Source organism: Suncus etruscus, chromosome 4 (assembly GCF_024139225.1).
Source record: "Suncus etruscus isolate mSunEtr1 chromosome 4, mSunEtr1.pri.cur, whole genome shotgun sequence".
Taxonomy (NCBI): domain Eukaryota; kingdom Metazoa; phylum Chordata; class Mammalia; order Eulipotyphla; family Soricidae; genus Suncus; species Suncus etruscus.
This window is the reverse complement of record NC_064851.1, coordinates 122,945,172-122,963,456: the sequence shown is the minus strand read 5'-3', so window position 1 is coordinate 122,963,456 and position 18,285 is coordinate 122,945,172. Positions and strand designations below refer to the sequence as shown.

Genomic DNA, 18,285 nt, shown 5'->3' with positions numbered 1-18,285 from the left:
CCCCTGAGCCCTGCTCGAAGTGATTCTTGAGTGCAGAGCCAGGAGTCAACCCTAAGCATAACTGAATGTAGCCCCCCAAAAGAAAAAATTCCCAATGTGCAGGCTCTGACATGTTGAGTTTCAGTCTCCAAAGGGCTTGGGATTCCAGGATGCCTGGACCTCTCATACTATAGCAAAGGCTCCAGAAACCTTGGCAGCTCACAGTTGGAGAGCTTGTACCTCTGATTGTTTGGAGTTTAGTTTTTTGGGGGGTCACCCATCTCTGTGTTCAAGGATTGCTCCTGTTGATGCTTGTGGGAAACACAATGTGCCAGGGATAGAAAGAATCCAGGACCTCCTGCATGCAAAGCCTGTGCTCCAATCCTTTGACCTGGCATCTCCCCAGTCTCTGCAAATGATTTCTGCTAACTATGGAGGCTGGGTTCTGCCACCTCCAGTTCCTCTACTCAGCAGGTGTGTCCACCTGAGCCAGCCCAGGGGGACAAACATCTCCATAACAAATGAGCTTGCAAGCAGGCTGCAAGTGAGACTTGTATAGCTGATACAGGAGACTGCAAGGAGCCACTGTGTGGGGCCCCCAAGTTGCTAACAGACTAGAAGGCAGTTGGTGAGATGAAAGGGTGGGAGTCACGTGCTAAGGATTTGAGATGACTTTGTGGAAGGCAAACGGTGGGTGGTTTTGCCACAGAACAGATGCAACTCACTTCCCCTGGGGCCACTTTGGCCATGAGGAACACCAAAGTCCTTGGCTGGCTTCCAGCTCGCCCACATGCTCTGGTCAAACCAGGACTTACAAGTCTGTGAACTTCCTTCCTTTCATTCTCTCCTGTCTTTTCCTGAGGCCCCTCTGCCAATCCTGTGGTCCTTACCTTGTTTACTGAAGCCTGGGTATGTCTCCAGGTGAAAAATTCTATAGTGCACACAGCAGAACTTGCATTTCTTTTCACTCCACAAACACTCCAGTTCCAGCGTTCCCCAGGGATTCTCTGGGTGGGTGTGAATTGAGGGTGTATGGGACACGTTTTTATCCATACAATTTGGAAGGGCTTTCTATCTATTAAAAACTTGTGTATATTTAATGATATGGGGGACCATACATGATAGTGCTCAAGGTTTACTCCTCACTCTATGCTCAGGAATCACTCCTGGCAGAACTCAGAGGATCCATATGGGGTGCAAGGTTTGAACCTGGGTCAGCCACCTATTAGACAAGCTCCCTCCCACATTGTTCTACTGATCTGGAACCAATCCTTCTCATGTGCCTGCCTGTCTGTTTGTTTGTCTGTCTGCCCAACTGTTTTTACAGGGTAGTGGAGGTGCACGGCGGTCCGCCATCCTTTCCAGCGATGAGCCCCTGGTATACTTCTACGATGACGTCAGGACACTGTATGAAGGTTTCCAGAGGGGTCTGCTGGTGTCAAGTAAGAGCCTCCCTAATTGACCCATTATTTCCTTTCTTCAGGGGCATTGCAGCTGACATCCTAGGCACAGTGGCTTCTAGGATGGGACAGGTCTTCAGTGTCTTGAGTGTCATGGAGGCTTGCAGGTGGATGGGCACATTTGGGGTGTGATACTTCTATAAAGTGCAGTCAATCCAATGCCAACTCAGTTGCCCATATTTCAAGTGATCCATTGACACCATTCCTCTGAGAATCTGTGCACTGTGGGTACCTGGAAGATTCTACCACTGCAGTATCTCTGCTTTCTCACTTGGCTTTCTGTCTAGTCATCACTTCTCTGCTCCCCCAACCCCACACACTTGTCCCATCCCCTCCTGTTCTGCTTTGCTTTGTTATTCTCTCCTGCCACCCATTCTCAGGTGCTCAACAGAGTCTGGCTTTCTTTATCTTTTCTTTTAAGTTTTTGGGCCATACATAGCTGTGCTCAGGGATCACTCCTGGCAGTGCTTGGGGACCATTTGAAATGCTGGGATTGAACCTGGGTTTGCCACATGCAAGGCAAGTTCCCTTCATGCTATACTATTGCTCCAGCCTCCAAGTCTGGCTTTTCTTAGAAGATTCCCATTGTATTTTCCCTTTTCCTGTCAAACCCTCCTGGGCTTTGGGTTACAGGGCATTTTCTCAGCATCCTCTCTGCTAGCCTGGGCTTCTGGAACAGGGAGGGCAGCTGGCCCCCTTCTCTCCTCTGAGCCCTGATGTGGTGTCCTGCCCCCAGCATGTGCTTATTCCTTGTGTCCTCAGCCAAGAGGTCTATGCCTTCTGCTTCCTGTCCTGCCTTCCATGACTTTGTCTTGGGACCTTTTGATTTGTGAGGACTCCACTTCCTCTGTGCACGTGGAAGCCAAGCATTGACAAGGCTTTTTGCTTTTATCATTCACGGTCTGCTTTCATTTCTGCTTCTTCTAACTGGGTTGGAATCTTCCTGTGTTCAAGGACCATGCATACCTGGTCCCCAGCCATACGCTGCCCAAGGTGGCTGCATCTTGATACAGGCCTGGCACTGGCCAGATTCCATTTCTCCATTTAGCCTATTTTCCCCACTATTTCTACAGCAGGTTCACTCTGTGCCCCCCCCCCCAGGGAAGAAGCAAGCATACTTATCTGCTACTGGGGGGGTCTTTAGTTTGTGTCAGGGTTTGTCTTTGATTGTAAATACCCATAAGAGCATCCTAACATAATGCCACAAGAAGATATTCCATCTAGGTGTGTGCATGTGTTAAATATGTTGGTATAGATTTTCTTTACATGTATATATTATATCCTATATATGTAGATATCTTATATATATATAAGTTTTATCACTAATCTATATACACACCCTTGTGTGTACATACACATATAACCACTAACACAAAGCAGACACACATGTAAATGCATATAAATATTTTAATTGTCCTCAGGGGCCTGAGCAATAGGTGTTTGCCTAGTACACAGCTGACCCAGGTTCAATCCCCAACATCCCAGATGGTCCCCCAACCCTGCCAAGAGTAAGAACTCCTGAGCGCCACTGGGTGTGGCCCAAAAACAAACAAAAAAAAATCTGTCCTCAGAAGATGGCATTTGTCTGAGAATATAGTAACTCTCCCTGCTTTTCAGGCAAGTCACATGACCTTTCCTTTTTTTCTGGTTACAAAAGATCCCTTTTGAATGTTTTAGATAAATTAGAGAAAAATGACTAGATTGGGGTGCAGGAGTAATACTGAAGACTGAACCCAGAGCCTCACTCATCCAAGGCAAGCCCTCCCGCTGCCACTAAGTCATACATACTCCCAGCCCAAATTCAAGCCTTCTTAGTCCCGATAGATAAGGGAAATGTGTGTACACTGGGGAGCTTTTAAAAAATGCTGAAGCCCAGGTCCTATCTCTGTCCAATCATATCAAAATGCTACTAGTGCCATCTGGGTTTGGTACATTTTAAGTTCCCTGAGTGTGCCTGGAACTTGAAGCTTTTCCATCCAAGTCCACAGACCATCCAGCTCAGTTGCTCCTGCTCAGCTGCGGTCTTAGATAACAAGCAAATGAATGAGTGTGGCCAAGAGCCAGTAAAACTGTCTTGAGGAAAGCAGGCAGCTGGTCTGATTGGGGCCCTGCAAGTGTTGGTCAGTTCTGCTCTTTTTTTAATTATTTTTATTTTTTTTTTCTGACCAGTCAGGCTGTTGGTTCAATAAAAAAAAAAAAAAAAGCTCAAAGATGCAGTGCACACAGCACTCTGCAGTGCTGAGGGATTGCCCAGGCCACCCCACTGTGCTCTGAGGCCACTTGTGACAGGGATCAAACTGGAGTCAGCCATTTGCAAGGCATGTGCCGCAACCCCTGTACAATCTCTCTGGCCCCTTCAGTCATTGCTCTTCAAAAATGCTGATGTCCCCATGGAAAGCAGCATGTCGCCTCTGACACTGCTTTTCATACAGTGCCTGTGAATGAAGCAGGCCGGGAAGTAAAGCTCAAAGCCTCACTCTGTTTCTGTGGAAGCTGGCCACTCTGTGAGACTCCTGAGTGACTGTAAAGTTTGCTTGGGAGGAACTGGTAGAAAGAGATTTGTCCCATAAGGTTCTCAATCCTACAGGAGTCATTCCTGAGTGCAGAACCAGAAGTAACCCCTGGATGTGCCCCCTCCCTCCCTGTCCTAACAAACAAAAGAATCTCTGGACTGTTGATGCATATTAAGACCATACTTCGCTTTTTTTTTTTTTTTTTTTTTTTGTCTCCCTTAGATAATGGCCCGTGCCTAGGCTCTCGGAAACCAAACCAACCCTATGAATGGCTTTCCTACAAAGAGGTGAGTTTTCTGCTCCTGGGACCACTCTGGCCACCTCAAGTGCTTAGATAATCCTCAGGGTCATTCTGTGTCAGGGTGGAAGCTTTATTTTTAGAGTGTATGTGCCAAACCAGCAACTTCTAGATGGACACATCTTATTGACATGAACTAATTCAGTTATGTCACTGAGGGGCTCCAAGCCTAGCCCCAATGAATAAGTAATTGATGTGTATCCGGTATATAAATAACACTGTGTGATGATAGTCTCTCGTTTTTTAAATGTTTTTCTGGGATGGTGGATGGTGGCATAGTATGGGTACAACCATTTTAGAGGTGCCAGGGGCTACTAGTGTCCAGTAGGTCCTATAGTGCCAGGGATAGGACTGGGTTCCTGCTCATCCCTGCCATGAGTTCCAGCATCCTGTTGTTGGCCTCCAGGGACCTGACAGAGCTCTCTGGATTACTCAGGTTCTCTTGTTCTGCAGTACATCTTGGGCAGGAGTAGAATGTTTCACTAGATCCCATGTGTTGTGTGTTAGCTGGAAGAAATTGGGAATCAGTAAGCCAGTTCTGTCTGCTATACATTTTAGGCAGTGGCTGACAGAGAAATGCAGCTGCACTTGGGATTTAAAAAATCACTTTATTATCTCTGTAAATGTGGTACTCAGGGCTGTAAAGGTGGTGCTCAGGGCTTATTCCCAGTTATGTACTCCAGGATCACCCCTGGTGGGGCAAGGGGCACCCTATGTGATGTCAGAGATTGAACCCAGGTTATTCATCAAGTAAGCAAGCACCCACCCATTATAAGATCTCTCTGATCCCAAAACCCTTTGATGTTTTACTAGTTCAATGATTCTGACCTCCTGGGTCCCTCTCCCTAGAGGTATAAATGCAGACAAGTGTTGAAGACAATTCTGAAAGACCAGCATGCAGGAATGGGACTGCTGGTTTTTTTAACTGCAGTTAACTGCACCGCCCGTGGTGCAGGGAAGGAAAGAGCCCATTCCTGTGACTCTCTGACTCTAGCTGTCAGCTCACCTGTGTCAGCTCTGATTGCCATAGGCTGGGCAAGGAGTGGCCCTATGAGCCACAACCAATAGGGTTCTGAGACAGGAGAAGGTGTGGCTCCATGGCCCCCAGGGGTATGGGTGTGAATTAGACATGCTCTGCAAGAAACCCTAGATTTGGAGATTAAAATAATTTGCTCTTAGAACATGAATCATTTTGTTCAGCCTCATATATCTATGGCTTCCTATAAATTGAGAAAAAATAAAGTGGATGGTATCAGTGGCAAAACAGTCTCCTGAGCACTGAGTGGAAATAAAAAATGATCAGTCTTAACTACCCAACTCAAAGCTAATGACAATAGAATCAAGAGACCCAAACCACAACAAGCTATACACAAAAGGGACCTGTTACACTAGCAGTCCAAGGGGCTAAGGGTGGAGGTATGGGAGGCAGGCTGGGAACAGTGGCAGAGAGAGGTCATCACTGGTAGTAAGAATTGACCTAATTCACTCACTATGCACCTTAAATTAACTATGAAAGACTTGTAATTCACATCGGTCTCAATTTAAAAAATAATAATTTTCTCTTAATTAATTTGGGGTAGGACTCTGGGAACGATGGGAGGGTATTAGATATTTGATCTTGCATAATTTTATGGCTCTCTGTATTTACATTATTACACTTGCCTGATAAGGAATGATAGTGTACTTTGTATTCATTTGTTATCATCCTTTTGGCATTGTTATAAATATTCTTCAAGGTTCAATGTGGCTTTCCTAATTGTGATATTTACTCTGCTGCATTTTCACAGATGTTTTAGTCAGCAATTACATAACCTCATAACCACCCTCACTTTCCATTATAGTTTTGAGATTTCAGATGATTTTGAAATACACGAATTTTTACATAGTCAACTAAGACCTTGTCCTAGTGAGAGATAGTGTAGCATGGAGGGTCCTTGCCTGGCATGTGGTCAACCCAAGCTTGATTCAGGAACCTCATATGGTCTCCCAAGCATGGCCAGAGGTGATCCCTGAGCACAGAGTCAGGAATAAGCCATGAGCAATGTCAGATATGGCCCAAAACTTAGAAAAATAAATAAACAAAAACAGAATAAGCAACCCTCCCCAAATAAACTTCCTCCTAAGATTGAATTTTTTTTTTTTTTTTTTTTTTTTTTTTTTTTTGGTTTTTGATGTTACACTTCGCAGCACTCAGGGGCTACTCCTGGCTCCATGCTCAGAAATCGCTCCTGGCAGGCTCAGGGAACCATATGGGATGCCAGGATTCGAACCAATGATCTTCTGCATGGAAAGCAAATGCCTTACCTCCATGCTATCTCTCCGGCCCCAAGATTGAATTATTTTCTAAGAATAAATTCTCAGATTGGAATTGTTAGAACTAATGATTAGAACTTTTTTTTTTTTCAAAACACACACACAGGTTGTTATTTCTGGGTTTCTATCAAATAACAGATTTTGAATTCTTTGCTGCTCTCTATAAATGCAAAAAATGGAGGGGTGGAGGATGTTTCTGTTCCTGTGTTCTGTTTTATAAAACTAAGTTACAAAGCAAATGAGTAAGAAAGCTGACATGATGCCAATGGCTGTGTGGTTGAGGTTCATTTGCTTTGTAGAAGGAACTCAATGATTAGTTCTCAGTGAATTTCAGTGAGTACAACGTGGGGTTGAGAGACCAGAGCAATAGCACAGTGGATAGGGCACTTGCTTTGCTCGGGACAAACCTGGGTTTAATCCCTAGCATCCCCTCTGGTCCTCTGAGTACTGCCAGAAGTGATTCCTAAGAGCAGAGCCAATAATCCTTGAGCATCCTGAGTGTTCCACAAATAAAAATGATAAAAATTGAGGTTGACAAAAGTGGTTTCTGCTCCCCTCTGTTAGAATTCTGGCACAAATTCCTGGCTCCTGCAGCTTTGTTCCTTTCTGGGGCCTCACACTGCTCTTATCTTCCTTCCCCTCTTCAGGTTGCAGAATTGTCAGAGTGTGTAGGCTCAGCACTACTCCAGAAGGGCTTCAAGGCTTCCTCGGATCAATTCATCGGCATTTTTTCCCAAAACAGACCTGAGGTACTATCCTGTTGGGCACTGGTTTTGTGAGTCAAGGCCCTCCTGAATGAGCACACACATGCCTCCACTTGAGCTGGTTTCCACTGAGACTCTGGCTTTGGGTCACACCATTAGCAAAAGTCACATATCAAGGCCGGAGCTATAGTGCAGTGGGTAGGGTTGCATCAGCCAACCCAGGTTGACATTCCTATCACACGAAGTAATTTCTGCTCTCAGAGCCAGAAGTAAACCCTGAACACAATTGGGTGTGGCCCAAAACCATAAAGAAATCTCAAGGAAAAAGCAGTGAGTGTAGCTACAGTAGAGAAGGGTCTACTAGGAAAATGATACTTGGAACTGTTGGCTCTAGACAAGAACTCCGCTCTGAAAGTGGAGAAACTAATAGGCAACGCATTAATGGAGGCCATTAATAAAAGTGCAAACAACAGTGTCAAAAAGGGGGGAGAGAGAGAGAGAGAGAGAGAGAGAGAGAGAGAGAGAGAGAGAGAGAGAGAGAGAGAGAGAGAGAGAGCAAGTGAGAGTGATAGAAAGAGAAGTAATTTGCCTGCCATAGAACAAGGCAGAGGTGGGGGTTGAGAGGGAAACAGGATATATCAGTGATGGGAAGGGTGTACTGGTTAAGGATGGTGATGTACCTTATATGTCTGAAACCCAACAGTGAACAATTTTGTAACCACATGCTTAAATAAAGCAATTAAAAAAAGAAAAGAATAAGAAAGTTCCACACTATACCCCCAAGCAGCACCTTCTGAGCCTTTAAAGGGGGACTAATTGTTTTTTGAATTGAATTATTTCCTTTGGCCTCCCAACAAAATTATTAGTGCACATAATGGGTAAAGTAATCTTCTCACTTTAATGAAACTCTCTTCAAGAATAGCAGTGTTAATAAATGCTAGAGAATGAGCAAACGTCTTAGTTGGTAGCAAACTCTCCCCTCTTCTTTCTGAAAGCTAAGATCTTTCCCCTGGTCAGGTTACAGAGTTGAAAATGCTGCTATTGGCCAAGGGGCAAGTGTTTCCTCTCAGCCAGCCTCCTAGTAAGCCTGAAGTCTGGGTCTTGTCTCTCTAGGCTACAGCCTGGCACTTCTGTAAACCACTATATTTAAACACATTTAGCCAGGAAGTTTTGTGGAGGGTGTTTACTGCCTGAAGCTTTCCTGAGTAGATCAGGAGCATACCTGGCTTGGAGACATCAAATTAATTCTTAGGCCCCTGGAATCTCAAAGACTTCTGATCTCAATCACTTTGCTACAGCCAATTTTGTAGATCAAAATGGGTTTCTAAGAGTTTGATGTTCTGCTGAGGGAGAAACCCTCATTTCTTGCAACTGGAACCATGATGAAGCTGGTGGAATTTAGTTCTTCTGTTTAAGAGAAACCCATTCAAATGATCACATTTAACATGTTTTCCCATGGACAACAGGATAATAGAATTGTGGGAGTTTAGTCAAGGAGGACTTCCTGGAGGTAGCACCTAAAGGAAAGCTAGAAGGAGATTAATGTGAGGAAGGCCAGGGCATGTAAGGATCAACCTCCTCAAGCAGCATGTGTGTGGAGGAAGGAGGCATTTTAAGAGATAGTTCTTGAAACAGCAGAAGAACGGGCAGAGACTAGAGGCCCCAGTATGCTTCCTGTACTGAGCTGAAGCACTTGGCCCTGATATCCATCTGGTTGCATGTAACTGGTTTTGGGAGAAAGGCTAAGAATATTCCAGAAGCAGTTTTACGCCCAGTGAACATGAAGGGGCTGTTCATCCTTCTCACCGCACCTCTGGCTTTCTCCATGTGTCAGATTTTCTTCAGCATCTTGGATACCACAGTGGTGAGGAAGGCCAGTGGGGATGATGTACACAAGAGTGATCTTGGACCTAATGGCCTTGTTCGTAGCTCAGTGGCCTCGTGGCAGTGGGGTTTAGCAGCAGATTACTGCCTCGCTCCTTTCTAACATCAATTCTCCAGGGAGAACCTCGAAGGACAGCTTTCTTATTAAGAGATCAAGTCCTTATTTCCCCAGTTTCCTGGCTCCTTTAGCTTCCCAGACCCCCTGCCTGGCACTGTCTGGCAAGTCCACACATTGTCTGGGAAATGGAGCCAGATATTTTTGTGGCCAGAGACTAGCTCCAGCACATGTCACTGCCCCCTGAGAAGTGGGTTCCTGCTTGGAGCAGCCATGCCAGTCACCTCCCTCATGGGCAGGCTCCCACATTCAATCCTGAAATCTCCACCCTTGGCAAAGTCTCCCTGCCCTTCTCTCCATCTGTCCAGACCTCGTTGCTCTTGCCAAGGACAAGCTCTGAGATCTCTGTCTCCAAGGTGGCCGTCTGGCCTCCAAGTCAGTCTTAAACAATCCTGGCTGGTTGTCTTCAAACATAACAATGTCAGTTCTGCAGGCAGATCACACTTTCTCAGAGACTGTGAAATACAAACCATGCCTGGCACATAGAGTCGATCTGCAAATGTTCCTTCCTATCTCTACATCCATAGTTTTCACTTGAGTCTCTTTCAAATGTTGATGTCCTTGGAAGGTTCCCCCTAGTGACATCTTGTTTTCTCTCCCAACCTGTACTATTTGTTTAGTGGGTGATCATTGAACTGGGATGCTTTGCATTTTCAATGGTGGCTGTTCCCCTCTACGATACCCTTGGAACTGAAGCAATCACCTATATTGTCAACAAAGGTACGTTTGCAATTTTGGAGTTACTGATTCAATTGGATGCCTTTACACTACTTAGATTTAGCTTGCTCAGTATTTTACATCAAAATGTTGCATCTATGTTTTAAAAAATAAGATAACTTGTAAGACAGTACAAAGGGTAGGGTGCTTGCTTTGTGCCCTGGCACCCCATATGGTCCCTCTAGCCCACCAGAAGTGACCCCTGGGTACTACAGAGAGCCAAGAATAATTCTTGAGCACAGTATAGCCCTTAAAATAGCCTGATGAGTGAAGTAAGTCAGAGGGAAAGACACAGAATAATCTCACTCATCTATGGGTTTTAAGAAAAATTAAAAATTAAAGACATTACTGTAATAAGGCCCAGAGACAATAGAGTTTGGGCTGGAAGGGCCAAAAGGACTGGCTCACAATTTGAAGTTCACCACAAAGAGTGGTGAATGCTGTTAGGGAAATAACTACACTAACAACTAGCATAACAACGTTAAAGAATGAGAGAGGTAGAATGCTTGTCACGAATATAGGCAGGGGCAGGGGAGGAGGGGGGCATTGGGAATGTTGCACTGGTGAAGGAGGGTATTCTGTTTATGACTGTTTATGACCATTTATGACTGAAACCCAACTACAAACATGCTTGTAATCATGGTGCTTAAATAAAGATATACATTTTAAAAATATCTTGGTATGAGATATTGCTAGCTTTTAATACTATCATATTTATTCCCCATTGTTTTTCCATATTCAGCTGAACTCTCCTTGGTGTTTGTGGACAAACCAGAGAAGGCCAAACTTTTATTAGATGGTGTAGAAAATAAATTGACACCAGGCCTTAAAACTATAGTGCTCATGGAGCATAGTTCCAGTGATGTGTTTGAACAAGGCAAGAAGCTTGGGGTGGAAATGATGACTCTGAAGGCATTTCAGGTGAGTCCTACCTTATAGCCACTTTTTTAGGGGGGTTCTCTGAGGCCATTTGGGCTCCAGTGTATGATGGTAACCTGGTACCCATCTCTGACTGAGGGTGTCAATAACCCTAGAAAAACACAGCAGAGGCTGGAGAGATAGCACAGTGGGTAGGGTACTTGCTCTCACTAGCACCTTATATAGTCCCCCGAGCATTGCTGGGTGTAATTCCTGAGTGCAGAACAGGAGTAACCCCTGAGCACTGATGGATGTGATCCACAAACAATGAGCAAAAAGATACAGAGAAATCCCTGCCTTGTTCTGAAAGGCATAGTTGTACATGCATGTGCCAGTGTTAATCCATCACATGCTATGAAAGTCATCTCATAAAGGGCATTGCAAAGCTCATATCGTGTCCTAGAACTTTGGCAAGCCATGCCAAAACATGCTGGAGACTCAAGTGATCAGGTGGATATTTCAATTTGTACCATTTCTTTAGTTTGAATGCTTCTATACCCTTTGACTCTAGAGTAGTACAGAAGGAAAGAGTTCCCTCATTCTTTTCCCAGTTTGCTTTCACAAAATCCTAATGAATTTATTACCCAGATATTTGATTTGATTTATTTTCCTGCAAAATTTCTTCCAACTCTTATTACTCATGTCCTGACAGGTAACCATTCTATCCTGATGGGCATGAGCCATACTCTGGTTGTCTGACAACAGATCGTTATGCTCTGATTCCTTCAGTTGAACAGAGATCAGAATTCAGCCCAGAGCTGGAGCAGCTGGAGGATCCCATTAAGGTCACAGCATAGGAAGCTGTAGATGACACAGAGGAAATAATTTCCTCTCAGCATAGGAAGCTGTAGATGACACAGAGGAAGTCATTCCCTCTTTGAAACTCTTACAGCTATTTTCCTGGTAGTTATAGTTCTCTATTCTAACACAGAGAGGGGGGGGAGAAAGGAGAGAGAGAGAGAATAGAGAGAGAAATGACAAAGTGCTCTTTTGTGAGCTATTGGCTTCATTTTGCTTTTGTTTTTTAACCCTTTTACAATTATGTAATCTTGTTTCCCTACTATTTCCTTCTCCCCACCTTCCACTACACACATGAAGTTTGTCTCTTTTTTTAGCACTGTGACACAGAAATACCACTGCCCCATGAATACCCCAATCAGAACTATGTTGGTCCCTTTGGATTTTTCCAGTACAGTATTATAAATGTTTTCTCTTCCATATGATCTTCCAAATAACATTTTCATTTTTGCTTTATTGTAAAGACTATAGTATATAATATATACTACCTACAAAATATGGGTTAATCAACTGTTGGTTAGTTCCCTGAGTCTTCCAGTCAGTGGGAAGCTCTCAGTAACATCATCTTCTGTATGTCAGAACTCAGGGTTGGGGAGAATATTTGATGGCGAGGGATGGAAAGGCAGCACCTAGACTTCAATGTGTTTTTTTCAGACTCCACAATAATTTTAAGTTTAAAAATCACTTGGATGAGTGCCTGAAGATTGTAATATAAAGTTTATATTTAAAACTTTCAGGTATAAAAGATACTGTCAGATGCCTTACCTGTCTATATATTTTCAATTTTTTTTAAAAAAGGCTTAATTTTTGAAGAAAATTTGTTTGAAAAGAAATAACGAGCTGGAGAGATAGTACAGTATGTAGGATGCTTGCCCTGTATGCAGGCAATCCAGGTTCTATTCTTAGCAGCACATAAGGTCACTTAAGCCCTACCAGGAATGATCCCTGAAGATAAAGGAAAAGAAGAGGGGAGAGAAAATATTAAAAAAAAAAAAGGAGGGGCAGAGAGATAGCATAGCAGTAGGGTGTTTGTCTTGCATGCAGCCGACCCAGGAAGGACTTGAATTCCAGAAAGGAGAAAAGTTAGTTTTATAGTTGATCATTAAGTGATGTTTAATGTACTTTTATAGGCTCACAGGCAGAAAGTTGGGATCTGTCACTTGTACAATTTGCCCATATTATGAAAATTTGAAAACATATCAATAAGTTGATAGACTTGTACAAGTATACTTCCTTATTTTACCAAAATGTGAACATTTTTATCAGTGTGAATCATCACTCTATCCTGTTCATTTATCACAATATCTTTTTCATGCATTTCCAGTAAGTTGTAGGTTTCACCGCTCCTAAATATTTGAACAAGTTTGTTACTAAGTAAAATTTAGTATTGATTCCGTTTCTGGTTTTCCTCAGCATTCAGAACCTAAAGGTAGTAACTTGTTTATTTTTATAATGTACTTTGCTTTATTCCTAAGCAATGACATAAGACAAGTTTCTGGCTGTGAATTTGTCTTGGTGAATAGTATACACTAATTTGTATAAAGAGTTGTTCCCACTAAATTAAAAATTAAGTTTTGCTTTATTTTAAGATCTTTTGAAGAATTAGAAATCTAAGAAGTAAGAATTTTGAACAGATATTATTTTCTTATTTAGTTTTATAATTTTTTTATTTTTTATTTTTATTGTGGCCAAAGTGAATTACAAATCTTACACAGTGATATTTAAGGTACACAGTGACAATAAATGAAGGCCTTTCCACCACCAGTGTTGTCCTCCCTTCATCCCTGTTCCCAAGCATATATCCCTTATCTTCCTCCTTTATACCCCAGAATGCTAGTGTAACTAAAAGCATATATGTTAACACTAATGTAAACCAATTTATTTTGCAGTTCCAGAATTTTTGCTAGTGGTTTCATTAAAGGTTTAGAGTCAAAGGAGCACTGTAAAAACAATGTTAGAGTGGCATTTATCGTTTGCATTGGCCCACCAAAGTATGGGGGTCATGGAAAGGAAAAACTTTGGCCTAAGTACAAGGAGACCCTACCCCTGAAGTTTCCTGACATAAGACCATTTCCAGGCTACAGGCAAACTAGTTTGTTCAATCCCAGTCATTGTCTGTAGTTCCCATACAGTTATATTTTTCAGTCTCTGTTGTAGGTATCATGTTTCTGTATTGAAAGTCCTGGAATTTGTATATCTTACATTGAAGTCAGGATGGTGTGGAGCAGCATCTAATTTCAACTCACAATTAAAGGGCAATGCAGAAAGCCCTGTCCAGTATGCAGGTTGTTGTAGTTGTTGTTTAAATCTTCTCAGTGTTAAGGGAAGACTCTTGAGTAAATCGATATCAGAGCAGCAGTTGGATCTTCCCTGGTAGAGGATTGCTTCAGGTGATGTCATAGACAACTTTGGATGTTTCATAAATGGATTCCCTGGTTCAGGGGTGACTAGAAAATGCCCAAATCTCTGAGGCCTGTGCCAGGTCATCATGTCAATGTTCAGGGAGTAAGGTTTCGTTGCACCACAAGATTTGTGTGTTCCTATCTCTATTAGATAAGAACTTATTTGTATGTATAGTATTTTCCATTTTAATGTGCCCATGCAAACAAAGAATAATGCTACCTGGCATTATCAGCGCATAAGGGGGCCGCAAGAACAAGTCCAACAATCCCGGTGACCTGGTTCAAGCATAAGCATTAAACTGAGGGACTCTTTCACCAAAATTCCTTATTGGACAGTTCACAAAGAGAAAAAAAAGATAAAAAGTGGGGAAAATAAACAATCTAACTTAAGACAGTGAACACAATTGTCACTGTTTAAGAAAATTTGTGTGTTCCCATTTCTATAAGATAAGAACATGTTTGTATATAATTTCCCATTTGAATGTGCCTATGCAAAGTAAGAACAGTATCACATGGGGAGATTGGTGCCTATGTGGATGCTAGAACAAGTCCGACAATCCAATTGACTTGGTTCTTATATAAACGTTAAATGGAGGGACACTTCTACAAACTTCCTTATTTAACAAATAACAAAGGGAAGGAAAAATAGAGAGGAACTCTTTCACCAAAATATCTTATTGAACAGTTCACAAAGAGGAGAAAAGATAAAAAGTGGGGAAAATAAACAATCTAACTTAAGACAGTGGACTCAATTGTCACCGTTTATGGGAACTAATCATAAACCTAGTATGGAAGCAACCACAGTTACACAATGAAAAAAGGAAAAGGCCAAGAGGCCGCTGAGAGTAAACAAGTAGGTAAAGAGTACTGGCCTCTTCCCTACCTGAGAGTCCATCCTCTCATTTTTATTTTGAAAATATATGGTACCCCCACCTGAACTGGTCTCTTCCCAACCTGAGAGTCCATCCTCCCATTTTTATTTTAAATATATATAGTACTTGTGGGGGCTAGTGCCCCCGTACGGTTTTAGAAATGGAGACCAATGAGGAAAAAAAATACCAGTGAATGTCACGATGTAATGTCCCGACATACACCAGTGCTGCATCAGCCCACCATCCACCCCATGTATCCCCCCCTTAGTGTCAGGAGAGAAAGGGAGAAAGCCTGAGGACCATGATAGAGTCCACCTAGGCCGGCAACCAGGGAAGGCCTGGAGTAGGGGAGGAAATAGGGGAACAGCTGGAGGCCTGCCAAGCCTCCCTGCACCCCCCAAGCTAGGGAGAATGCCTTCAACATGGGGTGTCCCCTAACCCCATACGTGGGAAGAGCTGGCCTCCAGGATCAAAGCACCGGAAGCCAGCTATCTGCCCAGCCCCTCCCTCTGCTCCTCCCCCCTAGAGTAGGGAGGGGGGAGAAGCCTGGAGACCCCTAATAGAGTCCACCTGGAACCCAAAGCAGGCCACCCCAGGTGGCACTCGGGCCAGGCCTAGAGTCCAGGGGGAAATAAAGGAATGGCTGGATATTATTTTTAATTAAGAGCACAAATTTTGATCTGTTAAGGATTGTTTTAAGGAAAAAATAAGAAAAATTTTATTGCTGTAGATCCTGTTTTTCTTTTATTGGGATGTTCCTACTTTTAATTAGTAAGATTCTAGGTACATAAAAGTTTAAATTATAATCTTAAATTTTTATAATCTTAAGAGAAGCTTAAGGGTTGGAGCACTGCTTTGCATGCAGGTGGCCCACTAGATTTGAATCTCTACCATTACATGGTCCCTTGAGCACAGCTGGGAGTGACCCCTGAGAAGTGCTAGTTGTGGCTCCCAAACATAACCAAAACAAAAACATAGCATTTTAAACATGACTGAAATGGAAAACTTTTAGTTGTTGTTTCCCCTCTCATCCTCCCCTCCCCGTGGCCACACACAGGTGCTCAGGACTTACTCTTGGCTCCAAGCTCAGGAGTCATTCTTAGCTAGTTGAGGAATCATATAGGGTGACAGGGATATAACCCATGTCAGCCACATGCAAGGCTACCATATGCAGTACTTCCATAGATTTGACCCCATGATTAAGATGTAAAACTTTAAAAACCATAGGCAGGCAGAAACTTCCAAAACCTTACTACATTCCATTTAATCCTAGACATGCTAACTTCATAAGCCTCTTCAGTCTGCCCAGATTTAACAGGAAAATAATATTAATAGCTCTTTACAAAGGACTAGATGTCACAGTGGCCACTGAAAATACCTTCGTGCTGTAACTGAATATCAGGGGACCAGGACAGTGAGCAGGACTGGCCTTCGAAGAAGTGCTGCAGCTCAGAACAGACTCTGTTCCTCTTATCGTCTTATCTGTTACAGAAGGAACTTAAAGTATGATGCCTTATTTTTTTTTTTATAGATGGGGCTGCAGTTTTTCTTTGTGGTGTTTGTCTATACCAGAGGATTATTGTCTAGTTTCTATTTTCCTGGCTCTTTGCTAGAGGCTATTCTTTTCATGTTATTTTTAAAATTATTATTGTTATTGTATTGTTTTAGCTGATTAGTATTTCCAGTTGTTGACTCAGTGTACAGCCTGGGATTTATGCAACAATATATTTCTTTTTTTTTTTTTTTTTTTTGGTTTTTGGGCCACACCCAGCGGTGCTCAGGGGTTACTCCTGACTGTCTGCTCAGAAATAGCTCCTGGCAGGCACGGGGGACCATAGGGGACACCAGGATTCGAACCAACCACCTTTGGTCCTGGATCGGCTGCTTGCAAGGCAAACACCGCTGTGCTATCTCTCCGGACCCCAACAATATATTTCTTTATTATTTTTTAAACTTGATTGATTGATTGATTTCTGGGCCACACCCAGCCACACTCAGGTGTTACTCCTGGCTCTGCACTCAGAAATCACCCCTGGCAGCCTGGAGGACCATATGGGATGCCGGATCTAACCAGGTTCCTCCCAGGTTGACCATATGCAAGGCAAACGCCCTACCGCTGTGCTATCTCTCCAGTCCCTCTTTATTATCTTTTTAATTTTACATATCTTTTTAAGAACCATGATTACAAGTATATTTGTAGTTGTGGTTCAGTTATATATATATAAAAGAATACCCCCCTTCACCAGCGCAACATTCCCAACACCTATGCCCTCTATCTCCCTTCTCCCCCCATCCCTTGCCTACATTCAAGACAGGCATTCTATTTTTCTCACGCACTACCATTGTCATGGTAGTTGTCAGTGTAGTGAATTCTCCAACTGAACTCAACACTCTTTCTGGCAAGCCTCATATGGTGGGCCAGACCTTCCAGCACTCATCTCTATTGTTTCTGTATATTATTACAATAATGTTTTTTACTTTACTTAAAACCTATAGATGAGAGACACTATTCTCTCCTTCTGACTTATTTTATTCAGCATAATAGATTCCATGTCCATCATATATAGGAAAATTTCATGACTTCATGGCTGCATAATAATCCATTGTGTACCACAGTTTCTTAGCCACTCATCTGTTCTGGTGTCTTATGTTATAACAGAAGATTCCCAGTTCCTTCTTTCCAGCTCTATGGAGATCTTCAAAGCTCTACACAGTCTCCAGTACTTCAATCTGACAGGAGTTGATTTATTCCTCCTAGGATTGGAGGTAGCAGCTATGCAGGACTGAGTTTCGCATGTTAGGTCTATGCTTCTGCAGCTCTTGATGCCACTTTGGGACTAAATTATGTAAAAGACTAGAAGGTACAAGAATAAGAGTGGGAACATGAAAAGACTTGTATCTTTGGTGGAAAGTCCTATCTGAAAGGCTAGAACAACATAAGAATCAACAGCTTCTTTTGTTTATTTTTTTTTGTTTTATTTTGGGGGCCTCACCCAGCTGAGCACAGGATATACTTCTGGCTCTGAAATTAGGAATTAGTCCTGGCAGTTCTCTGGGAGACCATTTGAGGGGCCAATGATTGAACTCAGTTGACTGAGCCCATTTGGCTATGTGTAAGACAATCACTCTATCCACTCCAGTCCCAAGATGGCTAACAGGTTCTTGAAAAGCCTTTAACATCACTGATCATTAAGAGAACTGCAAATCAAAACCGGAGTAATATCACCTGTATTTATAGCTATTCTTCAAAAGGCAAGAAATAGAAGTGTTAAGAGGAGAGGGATATGAAAATAAAGGGGCTCCCTCTGCACT

The 18,285-nt window shown here is 42.8% G+C and overlaps 1 protein-coding gene across 3 annotated transcripts in view; it reads left to right on the top strand.

Moving 5' to 3' along the window:
* ACSL1 (acyl-CoA synthetase long chain family member 1) overlaps positions 1-18,285 on the top strand; it is a 75,792-nt gene that overhangs the window by 39,579 nt on the left and 17,928 nt on the right. For all 3 annotated transcript variants that reach the window (XM_049772345.1, XM_049772344.1, XM_049772346.1), the window contains exons 3-7: positions 1,307-1,421; positions 4,175-4,239; positions 7,211-7,312; positions 9,887-9,986; positions 10,726-10,904. In XM_049772345.1, the coding sequence (XP_049628302.1) occupies positions 1,307-1,421; positions 4,175-4,239; positions 7,211-7,312; positions 9,887-9,986; positions 10,726-10,904 (561 nt within the window). The remainder of the gene's footprint in view (positions 1-1,306; positions 1,422-4,174; positions 4,240-7,210; positions 7,313-9,886; positions 9,987-10,725; positions 10,905-18,285) is intronic.